Here is an 18,484-nt window from a genome sequence, read left to right as displayed (position 1 = left end):
GTATGAGAAAGTTCTCTAAAATAGTGGCCCAAAGGGAGCGCATGAGAGACTTCTCCTCAGTATGAAAACAAAATGGTTTTGGCTGTTGTCAGAGAGAGGATGCTGGGCTGGCCTGACCTTTGTCTGAAACTGCTGGTGTGGTCTTCTCTTTTCTTTTGTATTACAAAATACTTGGGGGAAGAAAACAAATCCTGACTTTTGCCATGTTTGTATGATGATGCTGACTGCAGCAAAGTTGTGGTCCACGGTTCTTGGTAGTACAGCTGGTTTCTTACTGCCACTGTACCACAGTATAGTTTTCTTACTGCCACAAAATACTCCTGAGCAGACTGAAGACTTTAAGATCCCTTGTTCACGCTATTTTTGGTCCTTGGTTCAGTCATTGCCCCAACACACTAGGCAGAAAAATCCTCAGATTCATGACAAGAAACACAGATAGACAGAAATTCCTGGTTCATGTCTCACAGTGCAGGACTGTGTGGACACGTGTGTCTGGGCTGAAACTCTTTAAGACTTGGAGATAGAGTTTTCTGAATTGCTCCTGTGCGTGTTTATTTCCTAGAAAGCACCTGACGTTCCAGAACCTGCAGGAACACCTTGACCGGTTGCTGGCAGAGGAGAGTGGCTCTGAAGACAGTCGAGGTAGGAGACACTGAATGTCTGTCCAGTTTGTGCTTCTGCTTGTGCTGCTTAATTGGGAGGACAAGTTATAGCATGAAAGATAGTTCCCTGAGTGAGTGTTGTTCTGCCCCCTGTGCTCTAATTTATTCTACCTTCAAATCTTGCGGGTGAGGGGCTCATCAGAGAGCCCTGGAGCAGGTCTGCTTGCAGATGGAGGCGGCATATTTCTGTGTGAAAATGCCTGGAAAAGCAATTTTAAAGCACTGATAATGATATGCAGAGCCATTGCAGTGACCAGCAGTGTGCGGTGCTATCCTCAGTGGGAAGTGCAGAGGCTCGTTGACAGTTTTCACATGTTGGTCTCCACTGTGGGTATTCAGTTTGGGCCTCAGGCTGTTGCCTGTATTCTTGCTAGAGTCTGTTTCCCTGAATGAGTCAGGATGTGGCAGGATACAACCTGGCTCCTCTCCTAAAAAGAAGAATTTTTCTTGCTGGCTGCAATCAAAGTGTGATACGTTGGCCAAACATTTGGCTTAGAGTTTAGTTTGGTGTTTGAATTCTGCCAAAGTAAAATTTTCAAGCAATGTGGAAAACTTAACATATGACCTGAATGGTGCATAGCTAAGACCTTGTGTGTTGCTGTGAAAACTTAACCTTTTAAATCTCACTGCTGTCGCCTTTCCTGAGGTTCTCATGGTCTAACATGGGTAACACTATTTTAGTCTTCTTCCACTGTAGCAGAATCCAGGTGCTGTTGTAGTCTAGCTGGAGGCACTCATCAGGTGTACTGTTAAATCCTGCACACCTTTCCCTAACAGATTTTCTGCAACTCTTGTTTCAGATCAGGTAGTAGAGGGCCGACTTGGTCCCTCCACTGTGGTGTTGGACCACACAAGCGGTTTTGAGGGGCTCCTGCTGGTTGATGATGACTTACTTGGGGTGAGTGTGATGCTGGGTGCAGCACAAAATGGTGTCCTGGGACTAAAAGCACTCTGGGCTTCTTGGTTTGTTCTTCATAACAGATCCCTGTCACTGGCTTTGTAGCGTGTTGTAAACGGAGTCTACCCAGAAAGCTGCAGGATCCTGGAGGAAATGAGCTCTCCTGGGAAAAGATCTAGCAGTACCCCTAAGTCTCAGCAAGCTCTGAGTAGAGCTGTGAGGAAGTGAAAGGATCACCCTGACCCAGGGGCTCACTGAAGAGCTTGGCTAAGCAGAGGAGAGGCCAGCAGCCAGCTTTCCTGTCCCTCCCTCCAGCAGACTGCCTCTTCCTTCCTTCCTTCTGGTCTTCTTTAATGGTGGCAAGAGGCTGAAGCTGAGGCTTTTCTTTCTCCTTTGTTTCCACTAGCTCCCTGCTTGCTCCTTAGCTGATATTCCTCATGCAGAAAATCAGCTGAAAGAATCCACTGGAATTTAATCTTTTCCTACTTTCTGCACTCCTTTCAGCCTTTCACTGTGCACACACGTCCCATGCTCCTGTACTCATTCCCTCCTTTGTGTATCCTTTTTTACCTCTACCAGAGGAGGCTACCCTGGTCTCCCCTTTGCCATTACCCACCTGCTGTATCTTACCTTGGCTGTACCTAGAACTTACCCTCATATCGGATCAGACTGACTTGCCTGTGAATTCCTTGTTGCTACCTTCATCTCTTCTTCATGGTCTGTTCAGAGATTGGGAGAGTCAGGAGTTAACAGGGTTCAGTTTCTGGGCAGCATGTTACCTGCTAGTCCTGGGCTTTTATCTGGACACCCTGAATCTATAATTTTGTTCTAACTTGTCCAGGATTCAGATGTCTTTCCTATATAATAGTCACTTTTGTATACCTGTCACAATTCACTGGGAATGTGTCTGTCACCATGTTGCCCTTGTACTGCTGCCATGCTGCATGCTTCACTGGGGTTCATAAAGTACAGAGTTGTGGGGAGGACCTGGATGGTTCCCCAGGGCCTGTCAGCTCCAAGTACAGCTGCTGGGATGGGGAGGATGTCCTGTCTCTTCTCTACACTATGCTTGTGAATAGCTCTCCATGTCACTTTGGTTTTGAGGGCTAGGACAGAGGGAATGGGTAGGGCTGAGCAAAACTGTCTTTTGTCTGACTTTAAAATATCTTTTGTTTGTTGGTCCAGGTGATTGGCCACAGTAACTTTGGCTCCATCAGGGCCACGACCTGTGTGTATAAAGGTAAGGAGAAAAGCAGGCGATGCTTTGAGAAAAGACCCCGGGAAGAGTGTGTGAAGGATTACGCAACTAGAAAGCTCTTGAATATGCTGCAGTTCTAGATATTGAGCCCCTTCTTCCCCAGTTCATCCACTGGCTTTTCCAGGAAGTCAGAAGGATGGAGTATTGTGTGATGTTGGCATGAAGAGGTGGGAAGGGAATGCTGGGGCTGTCCCAAAGCTCCTTTGTGTGCCACATTCTTTTCTGTGGGAGCAGTCTCAGGTTCTGCTTCTCTAGCAATGAGCCAGGTGACAGGAATTTACTGTGTGGCATCTCTTTTTTGTTCAGGGAAATGGATTTACGAGGTGCTCATCTCCTCCCAGGGACTCATGCAGATTGGCTGGTGTACTCTCAACTGCAGATTTAATCAGGAGGTAGTGTAACTGCTGCACATGGCACAGGGCTGCCCTGTGTTCCGTGCTTTTTAGGTCATTGTGGAGCATTGCATTGGTGCTGTGCTCTTGTTCGCTGGCATTTTGTCCCCAGCACACACACACTAGAAACACCAGGTCTTCTGTTTTAAATATATTTACTAGACTCTGGTCTGTGTTCACAGAATGGTGCAAAGTGTGAAAGCCTTGCATGCTGGGTGTGTTGCTGTGCTCTTGCTGCACGTAGCCACTGCTATGTTTTTCAGCTGGCTTCTTCTCCAGAGAGTGTGTGGGTCTACAGTGCTGGCAGCCCATCTCTCGGGATGGCCCTCAGCAGCTGGTACTACAGGGCTTTTTTGCCTAGGAGAGGCAGGCCCAGGCCAGCTCTTCTCAGGCACTGGGTGGGATGTTTGATGCTGGGAAGGGCTGTCAGCTGCAGCGTTTCACTAACCTGCCACTCTGCAACGTGTGAGAGGGAAGGTGGTGGACATCCTGGGGGGCTGCTTTGACAGAAGTTGGAAGTCTAGGATGTGATGCCAGTACTCTTCTTCTGACCCAAAAAATGAGTCAGGAGTGGTGTATTTCTCTGAATCAAAGATCAAAGGCCACTGGATTCACTCCTAGAGTGAAGGCTTTTCCCAGGCAGAGCATGTGTGCTGTCAGCTGCTCTCCCTGTCTGCTGGGCTCCCCCTTAAAGCCACTCTTGCAGTGAGAGGGATCCTCTATGCTTGATCTGGTCTGAGTCTCCTCTTTTATACTTTGGTGCAGGAAGGAGTTGGAGATACGCCAGATTCATATGCATATGATGGAAACAGGGTGCGCAAGTGGAACGTGACTACTACCAACTATGGCAAAGTGAGTAGCTGTCCTCCCAGGAATGGGATGTAGAGTAAGGAGAAGAAAGCAGGTGGCTCCTTCTGCTCGCTGGATTCTGCTGGGCCTCGTGAAATGCCCTCAAGCTGTCCTCACTGCTTCAGTCTGCTCTTGGGGAGGCTGTGTATCAGCAATTGTTTGTGCTTTAGGGGTGCTATGCGGGTGCTTTGTTTAGCAGCCCTAGCAGACCGATTCCCAGCATAGAGCTGCTGTTGGTCTCTGGAAGGCTCTGGCTCTCAGTAGCACGTCAGAGGATAATGCAGTGTTGGAATAAATGCACGTTTGATCCTGTGCATGTTCCTAGTGCTGTAGGGGAAAAAAGATCCCAATCAGTGGCTTATGTGCAGCTTCCAGAAATGTCTGAAAATGCGATGTGAGCTGCTGTGAGAAGGAACTCTCTCTTCTTCAACCCTGAATCACGAGGGATTGGCTGGGTTGCAGTCTTTCTTCTGATGTGGGAACACCCTGGATATATGTTTAACCTTTTCTCTCCCTTTACTGCAGTCTTGGGCAGCAGGAGACATCGTCAGCTGTCTGATAGACCTTGATGAGGGCACCATTGCTTTCTGCTTGTAAGCATCTTTGCCCAGTTCGCTGATTTGTTGATGTCTGTGTGTAACATAAAGGTTTCCTCACTGCTCAGCAGGTGGCTGAGCCCTATTTCTGCACTGTCCCTTTTAAGTTCTTTGGTAGTTCCAGCCTTTGTTTTTTTTTTGCTTTGTGTTCAGAAACCATCTAAATGGGCTGTTGAGTCTCCCAAGTTCAGGTGAGAGCATTTGGCAGAAAGGTGTTCAAGCTACAAAGTCTGTGTAAAGTTTGCTAGGATTTTGGAGGGGAGGGCATCTCTCACGATGCTTCATACTACAGTTGGCTGAGCCACACTGATTGCTTTTGTGGTCAGTGTAGACCTTGCCTGTCCTGGATTCATGGGAAGCTGTGGAAAGGCTGATAAATCTCCAGCCTCCAACTCCCTGAGTAGAGGCCAGCCTGAATAAGAATTGTTCCCTGGCCCTAAACTACAGCCTGTGACAAGTCAGCCAGAATTAAGAGCTGTTAGATGCTCCATGCCATCTTTTAGAGAAGAGGAGATTGAGAGCATTATCCTTCTATTTCCACCAACATCAAGTGGATGAGGCCAAAAATGTCATCTGCCTTTAAAATGTCCTGCTGGTTAGTGATCTCGTAAGGATTTGGGTTGCCCTTGAAGCCGAGTGGGCTCTGCATGTTGTGCAGACTCCAGTGTTTTGCTGTGCCCGTCGAATGGAAATGGGAGTGCTTCCCATGGCTGTTACTCAGCAAAGCTCTGACGTTTGCATGTGTGCCACGTTATGAGTGACAGGAGGCATGACTGACTGGTGTGTTCATGTTGGCAAGTTGCTGGGAGGGGAATGCAGATACCTGGATTGCCCAGTTGACCTCAAAACCTTCCTACTGTGACTAAAATCTTGTGGGTTGTCTTTCTTTCAGGAATGGCATATCTCTGGGAACCGCCTTTGATAACATCACGAGGGGTGCTGGAATGGCTTACTTCCCTGCCATCAGCCTCTCGTTCAAAGAGTCTGTTGCGTTTAACTTTGGAAGCCGTCCACTCCGATATCCTTTAGCTGTGGGAAGAGGAGATCTAAAGGGAGAAGAGCCTGTCCTGAGACCATCTTTGGAAGCTGTAGAATATACATACCTAACTGCAGTTCACTTTCTTCTGTTGGCACTTGTGCACAGAGCAGGGCCAAGGAGAGAAGAGCCAGATATCCCCTCAGCTGGAGCAGAACTACAGGGCACACAAACATCAGTGCTGGTCCCCGACAAGTTTCTGAAATGAGATTTGCTTTCAGCTCTGAATCAGCAGCTACTGCTGCAGCTGGGGGCTGCCTGTTCCCAGGCATTGAGATCTTGCAAAGATCTCACTATCTTGTGATACTGTAATCACAATATATTGTGAGTTGTAATGCTGCTGTGCTGCTGAGCCTCTTGGCCACTGGTCTCTACCTCCCAGCTGCATGGGACCTCCTGGCATGGTGTTAGCATTGCCTGCTGCCTTCCTGTGCGAATGCTGAAACCTGCAGCTCCTGTCACAGCAGTCCTGGGTGTGCCTGTTGATAGCTATAGTGGGGGCTCCTGTTGGTCTTTCTACTGAGAGCAGAAGTGTGGTGTGAAATACTTGCTGCTTGCAATATTAAGGAAGTGGGGATAAGAGCTTGTGGCTTATTGTCCATTTAGAAGGCACTGGTTTGAACTGTGACTGAGGCATGCGTGGGTATAAAGTAAAATAGAGACACAGTCTTTTCCTTGCACAAACAAAAGAAGTCCTGAAAGGATCAGATTGCATTTTACCTTAACACTTGCCTACTTATCCAGTGGAAGGTTACCGCCCCTTGCAAGATCCTCCTGTTGCAGACCTAGTGAAGGCTCGCAAGCTGTTAGGCTACTTGAAGAATGTGATCCATATTGGAATAGATGTGACGGTAGGCTAACGTCACTGGGTGGGTCTGCAGGGCACCATGCTGGGAAATGGGGTTCTGCACTTCTCAGCACATGCTGGCAGCTCAGATGTTTCCATACATCTGAGAGTCTAAATGCTTGTATGCTTTTGCATGGGGCATGCATGTCCCTGGAGCTCTTCGGCTTGCAAAATAGATTCCTGATAGTTCCAGGACTTAATTTAAATCATGCTGGGCTTTATTGTTCTCAGTTCTATAAAGTTTCATTCCCAGTATGCAAGAGTTGATGTTTGTAAGGGTCAGAACTGCTGGATTTGATTTTGCAGCCTTGAAAGAAGCTTGTTCATATCCTAAACATTTTACTGATGTCCTGGTGCAGTGATGTGACATTCTGGCAGGTCTGCCTTGAGAACTCTTTTGGCTGTGGCACTGTTCCCTAGAAACCATTTTTTCTCTAGGGTGAGAGATGATCTGTTTATGCCCAAAGCATAGGGAACCCCATCTGCTATGGTCTTGGCTTGAATGGAGGCCTGCTTTACTAGTTTGCCTCCTCTGTAAGGATTCACATTTACAAATTATCATGTACACTTGAACCCTTTTGGAAAAACATTGTCAAGGTGCATGTGTGTGGCTGATAGTAACTGCCATGTGGACGGCACCTCTCCAGAGGTGTGGGCCTGGCTGCTTTGCCATCCTAAATTCCCATGTTCAAGGTTTTTACTGCAATCAGTTGTGGAACAGCAAACAGTGGCTGCTGCAGGCCTCCGGGTCATTCGGTGATTGGTGTATGGGTGGATTGGGCTGGATCCAAGCCATGTGTTTTTCTGGGTTTGTCATTGCAGGAGGGGAAGCTGGTGGAGAAGGACACATCCATGTGGCAGCTGCAGGGAGAACCCACAGTGTTGATTACATTAGCCCACATCTTCAATTATTTCTCGCCTCTTATGGTGAGTTTTTCCTGCCCATTGCAAGCTTCTGCAGGTGCCTGGTATTGTGCTTGCAAGGGGAGGTGAACCTCAGCTTTTGTTGGGAAGTGACTGTGCCTTGGAAGACTGTTGACCTGGCTCTCTGTCTGCAGTGCAAGGTGTACCTGGTGGAAGATGTGCTCATGACCTTCCTGTTGAGCATCCTTGAGCGAGGAGGGGCAGTGGAGGCCCATCCCCTTATTCAGCAGCTGCTGGATCTCATGTGGCTTCTTATGGAGGTGAGTTGCTTGGGTGCTGGTTCCTCCCCAGGGATCACAGGGAGACCCTGGGAGGTGCTGAGGACAGGAGCCTTCCCTAGATAATGCTGGTAGTGATCAGCTTCTTTCTCTTCCTGGTGACAAGATCACTTTTTTTGTGGTAGACCACCCTCTTACCTAGCTCATCTGGCTGCTGCTTCACACCCAGGGAATGAGGGTTAAAGCAGAGTAATTGGTAACGGTGACACTGGCAATGAACTAACAAGGCATTTCTAAGCTTCTCCCACTGCTAAAGGAACTGGTGATGCTGAATAACCTCCTGCTTCTGGGAACATCAACTTATCAGTAACAAATGAGTTGGTCTCTTGGATGTTGTTAATGCTTATGTGACTGTGGAAGTCTTAAATGCCACCATGTGCTGCAAGCAGTCGATGAGAGTGTGCAGGACTGGGGTGGAAATGGGCACTGCACTCTCACCACCTCCAACACTGATGGGGAAAAACCTCCTCTAACTTTTCGTGCCCCTTCCTGTCCAAGCTGGATGAGGTCACTCCTTCCTGGGACACTAGTTTGAGGCAGCCTTTGCTAGCCACCAGGAAGCTGGTGCTGCAAGAGCGCTGGGGTGGTTACACATAGCCGATCACTGCTGGGGATCTGCTTGGAGACAGCACAGGGGCACTGGCCCAGCCAGCTGTCATGAAAAGTTTAATTTAATAATGCCATGACCCCCTCAGGCCCATAATTTTGGAAGTGAAGCTGAACACCCTGGTAGGGCTGCTGTGTTTGTAGAAGAGTTGGCTCTCATCCTGCTATGAGTTGGACTCAAGAAGAGAACTCTTCCATCATCACATTTACACAAGAGTAGCTTCTTTCCTTTCTGGGCTGGTTCTGCCAACACTGTGTTGGGTAGGTGCAGGGGATATGAAGATGGGTGGCTCAGACCAACTAAATAGGACCCAGGACTTTGGCTTTCTGTAGATGACTTTCGGGTTGGTTTTACTAGTGCAGAAACTTGTTTCCCTGTGGCAAAACAATGGCGCCAACTTCTGTGTGGACTCTCTCCTGTGGAGTCAGATGGACAAACACGGGGGGTTCAGAGCACCTGCTTTTTCAGTTCAGAAATGAATGCTTCCTTCCAAGGTCACACTCTGGGAACTATAGATGTTCCTGACTGTGCTGTTGCTGTTCAATGTGTTTCTTATTTTCTCAGGAGTATGAAGTGCATGAGTGCCTCAAGCAGCTACTGATGTCCCTGCTGCGGGCTTACAGGTTCTCCCCCATCATTCCAGACCTGGGATTACAAGTGAGTTGCACTTCTGAATCCCCAGGAATCTGTGACTAGCCAGTTTCTGTTACGTCCCCTTGTCCAAGGTACACGATGTTTTGGGTTTTGCTGTTGTTTGATCCAGAGATGGCAGTTCTGTCACATTGGACCTATTGGAGAGTCATATCCTCTTCTGTAGATGGAGTCACTTTTGCTTCTCCTGTTTCCCTAGATTCACTACCTCCGGCTCACCATTGCAGTCCTGAAGCATGAGAAATCCAGGAAATACCTACTCAGCAATGTTCTGTATCCTTTGTGCCTCCTCTAATATCAGTTATCCCTGCCCTCAATAATGCAGCCAAGGAGACTTCAAGGATCTGCAGGTTCTGGGAGGCAGAAGCCACCCTATCTTTGAGAGGTCATTTCTAATTTCACATGTCTCCTCTGTCGCCTGACACCGTTCTCTACAAAGTCCTTCTTTGAGAATGGGAAGTAGTGTCGTATAGTTCACATCCTACTAACACAGAGGACTTACTTTCTACCTGACTGAGCTCTCTAATGTCCCTAGAGCAAAACCACTTCCAGAGCAGTCCAGCTGCCATGTTAGCATTTGGGTAGCTGCCGTGATAACTGTGTGGGGCTTCTCCCAGGAAAAGGGGGCTCTGGATCTTTCAGAGCTTTGAGTGGTTGTTTGGAAAAGTGTCTCTCACTACAACTCTGGAATGCCCTGTACCTTCTCCTGACATAGCTTCTGTGCTTGCTTTAACTTGGCCACAGCTTCGATGTGCTCCGTTCAGTTGTGTTCTTCTACATTAAGAGCCCGCTGCGTGTGGAGGAGGCTGGTTTGCAGGAGCTCATTCCCACCACGTGGTGGCCAAACCGCTTCACCAAGGAGGTGAGTAAGGGCACATCCACTAACGAGACTGAAGAAATTTTGTGGTCTGCTGTCCCCATCATTTTCTGGCTGAGGAAATTGGATGGCCCATGTTTCCAGCCGCATTAGTGCTGGTGGGCCCTGCAGAGCTGTGTTAGAGCTGTAGCCTCTCCATTGCCCTGTCATCTGTATTGTCTCCTTAGAGGGAACGTCTGGGGTGTGTTGCTCAGGACAGGGCATGGGGACAGTTTTCAATGACAACAGATTTGGAAGGGAACTTCGCAGCGTCTAAGGAATTACAGGTTGACTTGAGTGCCCTCAAAAGATCTCCTGCCTTTGTTACAAGGCCAAGGAAGGCCTGTTTCGGTGTTCTTCCAGCTGCAGTCACACACTGGCATGTTGTTTCAGGGAGTTTCTGCTCTCCATTTGGCAAGACGTTTTCCCCGTGCAGTGATCTCCTACTGATCAGTGTCTGTTCCCCAACCAGGGCAAGGAGAGTAAGGAGGTGAAGGAGGAGAGTGCTGAGGAGAGACTGAGGCGGCGGGCATATGAAAGAGGCTGCCAGCGGCTCAAGAAACGCATTGAAGGTCTGTGAGGAAGGAGGGAACTTGCCAAGATCCCATTATCTTCTGTGCAGCCAGGGGGACCAACCCTGGAGCTGTCTCCAAATCCCTTTCACGATCTGAAGTCCAGCTGTGTTCCTGCCAGGCCAGGCTGTTCTACAGAGGCAGGGGCCAGCCATGCTGTTATCTGGTGGAGGGTTATGAGTTCTGGGACCCCTCTGCACAGACCTGCAGCATCCCACTATGGGGCACGAGCAAACCAAACCCCCCCTTTAGGGGCATTGTTTATCAGCTGTGGATGAGTTTATTGCTAGGTGGCAGAGGAGAAAATTCTCCGTGACGGGATTGGCTTTCTGCTGGCACCAGTTCTTCCTGGGCCCCCTCTGCTGAGGAGGTAGCCTTTGTCCTGCGGACAGGGCACTGCAGTTGGGGTTAATATGAGTAGTTGCTCTCCCATGCTTGTTTTCTGATGGCAGACGTGTGTCCCCATTTTAGTGGTGGAAGGTCTCCAGGTTCAGATTCTGAAGCTGCTGCTGAACAACAAGGACAGAGGAGGGGTAAGTGCTCTGTGGATCTTTTGCTACAGTATCTCCACATCACAGGACTTGTAAGGCATAAATTTACCACCTGCTTTTCCTCCTGCTAGGGGGAAGCCTCCAGATACATCTTCCTAAACAAATTCCGCAAGTTTCTTCAGGAAAACGCTAGCAACAGAGGGGTAAGTCAGAGGGCCAGCCTTCCCACAAGCCTTACAGAGAGCTCTCTGTCACCTTCAGGCTTGTAGCTTTGCCCTTTTTGCTGGGCTCCTTCTAGCAGTTGATGAAGTGAGGTCTAGATATGGCGGGGAGTGAGCAGGAGGGAAAAGATCTGAGGCTAGAAACCAGGCATCTTATCCACCTCCTATGCAGTGATTTATAGGAGAGCGGTCCTTGGAAAACAGCCTTAGGTGGGAGCTGAATGTCCTCCTAAAACTTCTTGGGGAGCATGGCTGTGGAGTGCTCTGCCACAGCTGGCCTGCTGGCTTGGGCACCCTCTTCACTGCCCAGGTGAGGACTGTTCCTCTGGCCCTGGGTCAGGTGTTGGCCTGCACCTTTAGGAGGTAGGCATCTGCTGTTGCAGTAAACCCTTTCTGCACCTGCACCTCTCTAGTGCTGGAAGCTAGAGATGCTTGCAAGGCTGAGAACACAAAGTTTCCTCCTGCTCTGTGTGGCTGCTGGGCCTAAGATGCACTTTCACACCTGCCCTGATGGCTGAACTCTCATTCTTGCCCTAGAACTTGACTGTGTTGTGCCCACCAGAGTACATGGTGTGCTTCCTGCACCGGCTTATCGCTGCCCTGCGTTTCTTCTGGGATGGCCACAAGGCAAAGACCCCTGCTGCACTGAGCAGTGAAGGTAAGGCCTGGAGGAGAAGCTTTGAAGGCATTTCTGTGGTTAGGACAAGGTTTGTCTCTTGGCAGTGCTCTCCAGGATGCTGGAAATTTTGTGTTTCTCATGGTGCTTGAGCCTTCTGTCACTCTGTGTCTGTAGTTCCCAGTCACCCTGGGAAATTCCTGTGTGCGACTCTATACCAGTTAACATCCAGACCTGGGACTTGCAAAAAGGCACCTGTACTGTTTGCTAGTTCCCCCTGTATGCTCTGGAGCAGAGTCCAGTATTGATTATGGGTCTGTGGAAGAGCAGCTCAGATCCCATAGTCAAAGTTTAGGGGAAGATAGGTGTCTGGTTTTGTGGTTTCCCAGACTGTGGGATAAAAGGGAAACCAAGTCAGTCCCACCCTCAAACCCTGCCTTGCCTGACCTGCCATGATCTGCTTGACACTTTTCTTACTTTAGGCTGACCCTTTCTCTAGACTTAGTAAGTGCCTTATGATCCCTGTGGGACTAAGTGACAGAGCTGGAGTAGCCAAGTGGAGAGCTGAGGAGTTTTCCCCCAGTGACTGTGGCTGGGAGGGTGGAAGTGCTGGGAGGTTTGTTGTTGATGGCCATCAGTTGCTCCTGTTTCTGCGTGGATCTAATGCTTAATTGTGGAAATCACCTCTGCCTTAATGGCTTGTGTTTTTTATGACAAGAGTTGTCACTAAATTGCTAGACTGGACCCTGGGGTCTGTCACTAAATGTTAGTCCAGGATGGGCCCTGGGGTCTGTCTTAGGAGGGCTTACATGTCTGCTTGGATCCTGTGCATGGGACTCGTGGAAAAAACAAACTTCCTTCTCTGCTTTAGAAGCGTATGTCCCTCCTCAACTCTTCTATAATGGGAAGGTGGATTATTTTGACCTTCAGCGACTTGGAGGTCTCCTGTCTCATCTTAAGAAGACTCTGAAGGGTAAGTGCTCTCATTTTCAGTACCTGCATCCAGGTCCTGGCTGGAGTTCACCCAAGAGACATCCCAGGAAGGGAGCCATGGGTAATGAATTGTGATTAAATTTAAGGAGAGGAGACTTGAATTTTAATGAAATGCAAGTTACGCTGAAAAAGACACCATCCCTCTTGCGTGGAGCGTCCTTTAAGTTAACAGTTTACTGTTATCGCTGAATGGGGCCTATGGCTGGTGGAGGGCAGGGGCTACTCTGGGAATATCCTCTGGTGTGGTGCTCTTGCTGCACCACAGCCAAGGGCTGGGAGCTGTCAAAGCACTGACCATCAGCCTGGCTCTGCTGGCTGTGAAGGATGTCCAGGATTTACTTGTACCACTCTGGGCAAGCCATAGCAGCCCTGCGTATGTACTGTATGTGTTTGTATGCAGCGTGCTACTCTGGCAGTAGACTCAAAGCCTCAGTTTTGGAAGGGTTTGAAAGCCCTTGCTCTTCTGTCAGACTTGGTTTGTCTCTGGTTTCTGGCTAATGTGGCACTTGCCTTCAGCTCAGATCTCTCTTCTCCTTCCCCAGTGGTTTGCAAGATTAGGACCATTTTCTCTGTCTCAAGGCTGAGAACCATGTAATCTCCTCTGGTCTCTTAGCAATGTCTTCCTGGTCAGCTTTAAAGACAGGGCTGTGGAGTAGAGGACACACTGTTCAGGCTTTGTACAGCATAGCCATCAGTGCAGCCTTCCTCTGGGCTGAGAAGTGGTTTCTGGTCTGAGTCTCAGTCCTAGTGACTTGGGGAACGTATCATGGGACAGCACTGAAAAGCTGTCCCATGCTTAAAAAATGGTTTCAGGCCCCAAGTTTCCTTCTCTATGCCAGTCCTGTTTGGCCCTGGTGGTTGTCTTGCAGTTCCTCAGTTATTCTATTTGTTGCTGGTAGGACCAGGAATAGAAACAGGTCCTGGGTGAGCAGCACCCATCACTGCTTGGTCTCTGCTGTGTTAGCAAGGGCAGACCTATTCCGTGTAAGGAAGCTGAGGGGAAGGTGAACTTGTTCTGATGCAGCACCCAACTTGGCTGGCTGCTTCTCTACTGCTGAGAAGCAGGACAGAGGGTGAGCCTAGGGCTGCATCATGGGAAGTGAAGGGTGACTCCTGCATTCACAGCAGCTTTGGTATGCTCTGTGTAGATGACCTGGCTGCAAAAGCCAATGTCCTGATTGACCCTGCGGAGCTGCAAGCAGTGACTATGGATGATCTCGATGAAGATGAGGAATCAGCAACATCGGCGGCACAGGTGAGCTGTGTAGTGTTATTCAGCTGCAGGAGCCCTGGTGCCAGGGCAGCAAGCTCAGCCTCTGGCTAGAAGAGCTTTGCTTTAGATCAAAGTCTGGGCCAGGACTGTAACCAGTCCGTGGGCAACCAGATAAACAGCTGCACTTGCATGAAGATCATTGGAGATCAGCAAGGTCATGGATGCACCAAGTTTGAGCAGCAACATTTTCTTCGCTCTGCTCTCTCACTACCCACTGATCTGAATATGCCCCCTCCCCTCTATGGCAGCTCTTGGTGCTTGTGTTTGAAAGAGTGCAAGGCAACTGCCAACAGAGCAGCTTCTTGTTGTGCAGATCTGCTGCTCGTATCTGGCATGTATCCTTAGAGGGAGGAATATTCATTTGCTAACCTGGCACTGCTGGCCCAGCCATAGGAAGGATATCTGCTCACCTTCCAGTGGCCACTGTACATCTATACCAACATCCTTGCAGGGGCAAGGGAGGAATAGCTGACAGCCAAACAGCTAGAAATGTTTCTCTCTTAATTTTTTTTCAGTCTCAGCGTCCCTCTGCTGCCTTGGCCATTGGCGGAGCTCTTGCCAGACCTGGCTGGCTCAGCTCCCCAACCCTGGGCCGTGCCAACCGCTTCCTCAGCACAGCGGCCGTCAGCCTGATGAACCCACGGCGGCCTCTTGGCACCCTGGAGAAGATCAAAGTGCGCACACTAAGTGTGGAGCAGCGGACAGAGGAGGACAGTGAGTACTTCTGCTGCGTGCTAGGATGGCCCAGGTGGTCCCTGGGAGACTGGTGTCTTCCATCTCCCAGTACTCTCAAGAGGAATGCAATCTGTTTACTGCCAGCTTTGCTCCTTCCCATTCCCAGGGCATGCTGACACCCACAAGTCCACAGTTAACCACTCTGCCATCCTGAACACGACACTAGTGACACTGTCACTCTCTGCCTGTAAGGGAATGCTGCCTCGGTTCCTGCAAGTGCAGTGAGGCTTTGCAGCGAGGTAGTTCAGAGGCAGCTGTAGCCACACTTGCTCTGAACACAGACCAGCTGGAGGATGACGTGCGCGGTAATGGCACCGTCGCTGCTGGGTTGGGCCAGACAGGCCTCTGAAGCATGTACAGGGCTCGAGGAAGCAGGACGTGGATGGCCCGGGTCTGTTTGAACAGATCTGGCAGGTCAACTGATGCAGGCAGTGAGATGGGAATGGTGTGTTAGTGTATCTGGTGACTCACATGGACTGCGAAGGAGCACTGTGTTACGGAGGCACGGCAGGGCTTTGGCTTCAGAGAGGTGCAGGCAGAAGCTGAGGTGACAAAATGCCTTGTTGAGAACTTCTCTCCTGTGTTGGGGATGCATTGCAGTTGAAGGCAGCCATGGAAACGAGGGTCTCTTACTGGGCAGACCCCCAGAGGAGCCAGACCAGCCCATCACAGAGAACTCCCTGCTGGAAATCCTGGATGGGATAGTGATGATGTACAACCTCAGTGTTCACCAGCAGCTTGGGAAGGTAAGTGGCACGTGCTACGCAGGAATCTGTTCCCCCAATGCCTGTGGTTCTACACTGACTCTCTGTTTTCTGCTTATTTAGTGACTGTGCTCTTTTCCTCTCCCAAACCCGGTGGGGGATCTGGTTGCATGCTTATATGTCTAGGGAAAAAAATACTCTCGTTTATTGTTGGAATATGCTGATTTTTAGATGGTTGGTGTGTCAGATGATGTGAATGAATATGCCATGGCACTGAAAGACACAGAGGAAAAAATCAGCCGTTGCCCAAAGAGGGTAAGTGTCTTTTGGAATCCCAGCTTCCCTCTCTGGTAGAGCCTCAGTATCTGGCAGAAAGGATGAAGCACAGTGGGTCATTTCTAGCCTTGGAGCATCCAGTGTCTTGGGTGGGGGAGTAACCCATGCTTGGAGCTGGCAGCTGCATTTCGTACTGTGCCAACCCATTGTACCACTGTCTCAAGGAACAGAGGGACTGAAGCAACCACGTCAGCTTCTCCCAGACAAGCTGTGGCAGCTTGCAAACCTCCGTATGCTGCTGACACCTTGGAGCTGGTCTCCTGGGATGGGAACTCTCCAATGCTGGACTGGGGACACATCTGTCCCATTCCAGCTGCCGGAGACTGAGTGTATCTGATGATGCATTAAAAAAGTGTCTGACAGTAGTTGACTCTAAAGCTGCTGCCCACATTGGATCAGCATCTGCATCAAGCCTTGTAGACTGCAGCTGAGACTGATAAGAGCTCTTTATAGCACTGATTCCCACTCCCTCCACAGAAAGGCTGCTGACCCCTTTCCCTTCTGCCAGGACTCCCTAGCTAGCCGCAAGGTGGTATTTGCTTTTGTATTGTTTGTCCAGCTCCGAAAAAGGATGCTATAAATGGCAGTGACATCTGCCCTCACATCTCTGCACTCTTTTTCAGAGGAGAGACATCCACGAGGAACTGCTGAAGAGCCAGAAGGTCTTCTCTGAGAAGCTCAATCACCTAAGCCGACGCCTCGCTTGGATAAATGTCACCATTTATTCAAAGGTGGGCAGGAGCATAATGTGAGGCAGCTCAGAGGAGACTGAGCAAGTATGCCTCTGTATCTGTGCTGCTTGGCTCACATGTCACAAGGGTTGTTTTCCCTTGGTGTTGGAGCAATATTGATAATCCTTGGGGCTCATTTTTCCCTTCTTGTGCATCAGAGACTCCTTCCTAGGCCTGGATTCCCTCCTGTCCCAGGCTTGGTCCCGTAGTGTTTGTTAGGACACAGCCCAGTCTGTTCTGAGCTGTGCATGGTGCTGTAGGCTTTCCCCTGGGGCATCAGGCCTCTGCAGCTCTGACTGAAGGGTGCATGTCAAAGGGAGATTCAATTCTCAGGGCATGACTAGAGGATAGAGGCTACTGTGAACCATTTCACTGAGCTGTGCTGTGGGTCACAGCGGGGTCTCACTAGTGCTGCTCTTCCTGAAATCTGCAGGATCCAAGCCTAGAGGTTTTTGTTCAGGTGTTCTCCCCTTCTTCTCTTGGTTTCCATGTAGAGAGAATGCATTCTGCATTTAGTAATGCAGTGACTGTTTGCACAGGTTGTCCCTTTTCCCCTACATTCACCATTTTCCAGGATGAAGTCTCTGATCTGTTTTCTCATGATCAGTTCCACTGTTACGCTCTGCTGATCTCCTTTTCCTGTCTTCCCTTGCACATTGCCTTGCCCCATCTCTGCTTGTAGCTTTTTTGTACTGGGGAAGACACGTTTCCCTGAATGTACAGTGACAGCAGGGTCTCTGCATGTGTCCCAGGGTGTAAACAGGGAGGGGAAGAATGGTACGTCCTATGAGCACGTCTGGTGGAGCTGCAGTGGCTCTGCTCGTGAGCACTTTGCTCGTCCCCTCCTTCACTCCCAGAGCAGGACTGCAAGACACAGTGCTGCACTGGAGCTCTCCAGCTGCATTAGCAAAGCCCATGCTTGCCAGAAAATAAACCTTTCTTCCCAGACTGCTGTTTCCCAGTGGAGATGTCTACCCCGCAGGCTCCTGCGTCCCTGGGACTTGTGTGTAATGGAGGGACGTATCCGTATGAGTGTTGCAGGCACTGCTGATGCTGATGGAGAGAAAGAGACTGGTTCTGTCTAGAGGTGAAGTCCTGATCTGTGCTGAGGTGTCAGAGTGCAGGAGAGGCTGCTCCTTCCTCGGGGGAATTAGTCACTAGTTTATTCTGAGCTGAGGGAATCAAGGTTGGACAAAAGGGAGTGCTGCAGCTTAAAAACACTCTTTAGTTTTAAAGTAGTTAATCCTGCCTTCAAAACATCCCTGTGGGAAGACCATTTCAGCTTATTTTATTACAACAGTGTATTTATCCATCACGCTGTGGGTAATCACATCTTTGTATCCTCTTGGTGTAGGCTTTCTTCTAGCTTGGCAATACCTGAAATGACATTTTGAGCTTATCAGGTAATAAAACTAAATGCAGCTTTCTTTAATGTTGTTTGCACAAGTGCTTTTTATCCTGAAAGCAACAGTTGAGCTGAGATCTGTGTCAGTGTTGAGATAAAGATGCCTTTCAGCCAGTTTAGTTGATTTGCACTAGTTCAGTCTAATTTACAGAACAAACCCGTGTAAATCTCCCAAAGATGGTAGCAACATACTTTAGAAAAGCCACTATGCAAATGAAATCACTTATCTGCACCCCGATTTTAAATTTTTTAATTAGAAGTGTAATCCTCCTCCATCTATTTTTATGCAAACTGCTGTTGCTTATGATATTTCTTGACATTGTAGGATATGAAATAATATTTCCTCTTTTTGTGGCTTTGTTGGTGCTGATTTTTATAGGTTAAAGTTATGTAGATGCCCTTAAATTTCCTGTTTTTAATTTAGGACCCCCTGAGTTTTGCTTAGAGGCCAATGTTCCCCCACTTTTGCAAGAGGCCAATGTTCCTCAGGACAGTAAATCTGGTTGAATGGCTGGCACAGAATCTGAAAGGCTGTGGCTGTCTATTGCAAAGA

General features: G+C 49.1%; 1 protein-coding gene across 3 annotated transcripts in view; it reads left to right on the top strand.

Moving 5' to 3' along the window:
- The window catches only part of RNF123 (ring finger protein 123), a 51,135-nt gene that overhangs the window by 5,727 nt on the left and 26,924 nt on the right, over positions 1-18,484 (top strand). For all 3 annotated transcript variants that reach the window (XM_074836559.1, XM_074836560.1, XM_074836558.1), the window contains exons 4-26: positions 563-642; positions 1,463-1,560; positions 2,746-2,800; positions 3,125-3,210; positions 3,976-4,062; positions 4,585-4,652; positions 5,548-5,673; positions 6,428-6,542; positions 7,361-7,465; positions 7,597-7,722; positions 8,912-9,004; positions 9,198-9,271; positions 9,743-9,860; positions 10,327-10,426; positions 10,898-10,959; positions 11,049-11,120; positions 11,676-11,796; positions 12,626-12,727; positions 13,896-14,002; positions 14,536-14,734; positions 15,356-15,501; positions 15,691-15,774; positions 16,419-16,526. In XM_074836559.1, the coding sequence (XP_074692660.1) occupies positions 563-642; positions 1,463-1,560; positions 2,746-2,800; positions 3,125-3,210; positions 3,976-4,062; positions 4,585-4,652; positions 5,548-5,673; positions 6,428-6,542; positions 7,361-7,465; positions 7,597-7,722; positions 8,912-9,004; positions 9,198-9,271; positions 9,743-9,860; positions 10,327-10,426; positions 10,898-10,959; positions 11,049-11,120; positions 11,676-11,796; positions 12,626-12,727; positions 13,896-14,002; positions 14,536-14,734; positions 15,356-15,501; positions 15,691-15,774; positions 16,419-16,526 (2,332 nt within the window). The remainder of the gene's footprint in view (positions 1-562; positions 643-1,462; positions 1,561-2,745; positions 2,801-3,124; positions 3,211-3,975; positions 4,063-4,584; positions 4,653-5,547; positions 5,674-6,427; positions 6,543-7,360; positions 7,466-7,596; positions 7,723-8,911; positions 9,005-9,197; positions 9,272-9,742; positions 9,861-10,326; positions 10,427-10,897; positions 10,960-11,048; positions 11,121-11,675; positions 11,797-12,625; positions 12,728-13,895; positions 14,003-14,535; positions 14,735-15,355; positions 15,502-15,690; positions 15,775-16,418; positions 16,527-18,484) is intronic.

This window comes from Strix aluco, chromosome 11 (assembly GCF_031877795.1).
Source record: "Strix aluco isolate bStrAlu1 chromosome 11, bStrAlu1.hap1, whole genome shotgun sequence".
NCBI classification, from domain to species: Eukaryota; Metazoa; Chordata; class Aves; order Strigiformes; family Strigidae; genus Strix; species Strix aluco.
The sequence above is the reverse complement of the archived record's forward strand: the minus strand, read 5'-3'. Positions and strand labels throughout refer to the sequence as shown.